This window comes from Eimeria acervulina, genomic scaffold (assembly GCF_000499425.1).
Source record: "Eimeria acervulina Houghton genomic scaffold, Eah_scaff1938, whole genome shotgun sequence".
NCBI classification, from domain to species: domain Eukaryota; phylum Apicomplexa; class Conoidasida; order Eucoccidiorida; family Eimeriidae; genus Eimeria; species Eimeria acervulina.
In genome coordinates this window covers 1,180-4,147 of record NW_013548803.1, presented here as the reverse complement: position 1 = coordinate 4,147, position 2,968 = coordinate 1,180, and the positions used below count along the sequence as shown (strand labels likewise).

Sequence of the window (2,968 nt, the reverse complement as noted above, 5' to 3'; positions counted from 1 at the left end):
TAAATATAAATATATATATTTATATATATAAAGATATATATATATACATATAAATGTATATATATATATATATAAAGATTATATATATATATTTCTATATATATATATATATATACAAACCTGAGCCGCTGCTGTCTTCATCTGCGTCTTCATAAACAAATCTGTAAGTGCAGGGTAAATCAACGATTTGCTTCCAACGGGGCTTGATGCATGCAGCAGCAATTAGACAAACAGTAGCAGCAGCAAGTGCTGCAGCAGCAGCAGCAAATAGCTTCGTCCATCCCTGCGGCTGTGGCAGCAACCACTGTGCTGTTGCTGCTGCTGCTGCTGCTGCTACAACTCCAGCAGCAGCAAATAAATATAATAAATGAAAAAGGCTGCGGGGCCCAAAGGCAATTGCAATAAGACGAGGTAATAAAGAAGCAGATCCGATGAAAAAACATAAAAACAACCCTAAAGAAACAGCAGCAAATGCTGGTGCTGCTGCAGCAGCTGCTGAGGCTGCACATCCGCATGCAGCAGCACCAATTGCTTCGTTTAAAACAAGAGAAGCATAGCTGCTGCTTCTGCTGCTGCTGCTGCTAAGCGAAGCCCAAAATGCAGGAGCCATTAGCCCTAGGAGAGCAGCCAAGGCGGTTGTTGCTGCTGCATGCACATTCCACCCTTGTTGCTGCAGCTGCTGCTGCTGCAGCAGCTGCTGCTGCTGCAGCTGGGGCAGCTGCAGCAGCACGGGCCAGAGAGAGAGCAGCAGAGCACATGCAAACGCATTAAGGGTGCCTAGAAGCAGCAACACCACTGCACGGGGTGTATAGGCAGCTCTTCTTATACCCATACAAACTCCGACTGCAGCAGGGGCGAAGAGAGAAGCAGTAGCAGATTCTAAGAAGAGTGTTTTTACTTTTTTAATAACTTCATTTACAGGCATTAAACAGAAAGGAGATATCAACTGAGATAAGTACACCCCACACAAATCTTCGCTGCTCAATTCAGGTGTATAGTCACCTCCTGCACTTTCAAGCAAAACACTGCCGCCATTTAGAGGTAAATCTTCTTTTTCCTTCAGCCCTCGCCAGCTATACCTGCACAAAACCCTAAACCCTAAACCCTAAACCCTAGTGGGTGTACAGGCAGTTGGGGAGATCAAACGCAAAACTCGTCAGTGCTTGCATGCACCCAATGCAGTGTATAGGCAGCTAGCTTGGAGGCTGAGGTGTATAAGCAGATTGCTATAGAGTTGAAGTGTATAGGCAGCTAGCTAGGGTGTTGCGGTGTATAGGGAGCTAGCTACGGAGTACGGGTGTATAGACAGCTAGCTAGGGAGTTGGGGTGTATAGACAGCTAACTATAAAGCTGCGGTGTATAGGCAGCTGATTCTTTTTGTGGTTTTACCAGGGCGGATTGGCGATGAAGACTGAGCCTAGTATTTCTAGAAGAAAAATAACAGAGGCCAGCGCTCGTATTGCTGTCTGCAGTTTCTTTATCTCTGCATCTAGGCCTAAACCCCAGCAACAACAAACCCTAAACCCTAAACCCTAAACCCTAAACCCTGAGTCAGCGGAAGCCTAGAGGGATAACGGGGGTTGTTCATTTTCCCTTGAAATCACCCTGATAGAAGTGTGGCAATGCCACTTAGGGTTTAGGGTTTAGGGTTTAGGGTTTAGGGTTTAGGGTTTAGGGTTTAGGGTTTAGGGTTTACCGGCGTTGTTGTGTAGATCTTTGGTAGGGGAAAAGGAGAGAAAAAGAACGGCTGGAGGTGCAGCGAGAAGGAAGGCCAAAATAAATGAAGAAGGTCTTAGAATATTGCTGATATGAGGTGTACGTACACCCCAACGAAGTGCAGCAGTAGCAGACGGGAAGAGCAGCAAACCAAAGGCAGCACCGTTGATGAGTGCAAAGACCCCGCAAATAAGAAAGAAGTTGCAGATAGAGATAGAAGAAAGTATGCAGCATAAGAAAGATAAACAAGAACCAATTAAACAACAAATGCGAGGGCCTTTCGCATTGTCTATATACACCCCAGCAGGTAAACCTATCAGACACCCCACACCGAAGCAAGCAAGCGGCCACACAGACAGCCGCATATCAGCAGCAAATGATGCATTTGAGGTGTATGTAGACCCGAATTCGCACACATGCATTATCCTTGCTAATATACAACTCCATACTAACGCCCCCCCAAGCCCAAGTGTTAATAAAGTAGAGCCTAGTAGAGCAGAGGAGGCTGTAGGTTTAACAGTGCCCGTGCATAGACGCCAACTCAGCAGAAACTGCTTCTCCTTAGCCTCCTTCATGCTGTAAAAACTCAAATAATACAAAAAATACACAAAAATTCAATCAATTGTTATCATTCACACATGCAGCAGCTGCACATACACCCCAACAGACCATTGGGCACAGCAGTACGAAGAGATCCCCTGGCTGTCTGCATCTGCTGCAGCGAAAATAATACTTATTTCGTCAATTACTAATTATATTTCGATTTTAAAACTACAGAAAAAAACTCAAAAAGGCAGACAAAAGCAGCAGCTGCTGCTGCTGCTGCAGCTGCTGCAGCTGCTGCAGCTGCTGAGAGAGCCGCTGGTTTCCTCGTATAGGCGAAGAGAAAAAGGTTTATTCTTTCAAACTATTTGGGTTTAAATAGCTTTAAAATATTATATTAATGCATTTTAAAAGCTAAAGACGAAATATTTTCAAGATTTAACTTCAATTAAATGACGAAGTACTAAACAGCAATAATACCGCTGCTGGACGGTGGAGGCAAGGGCAGGGCTTTCTATGCATTTAAATTTAAGGTTTTTATAATAATTTTATATTATTTACATTTCGTAATTTAAAATAAATATAATTTCAGTCAATTTTCATTGAAAATGTAACTCCAATATACCCTTTTTATACTCTACCGAGCTGCCTATACACCTGAGAGCGGACGCAAATCGACCGGGCACCGTCGTTCTAAATCTAAATTTAT

At 43.6% G+C, this 2,968-nt stretch overlaps 1 protein-coding gene across 1 annotated transcript; it reads right to left on the bottom strand.

The window, feature by feature from the left end:
* Window positions 1-525: 525 nt before the first annotated feature.
* Window positions 526-1,588, bottom strand: EAH_00064120 (hypothetical protein; the record flags this gene model as incomplete). Its single annotated transcript, XM_013393016.1, has 3 exons — window positions 526-1,079; window positions 1,390-1,495; window positions 1,576-1,588. Coding segments are annotated over 3 exons (673 nt in total), but the record flags the coding sequence as incomplete, so codon positions are not given.
* Window positions 1,589-2,968: the final 1,380 nt, after the last annotated feature.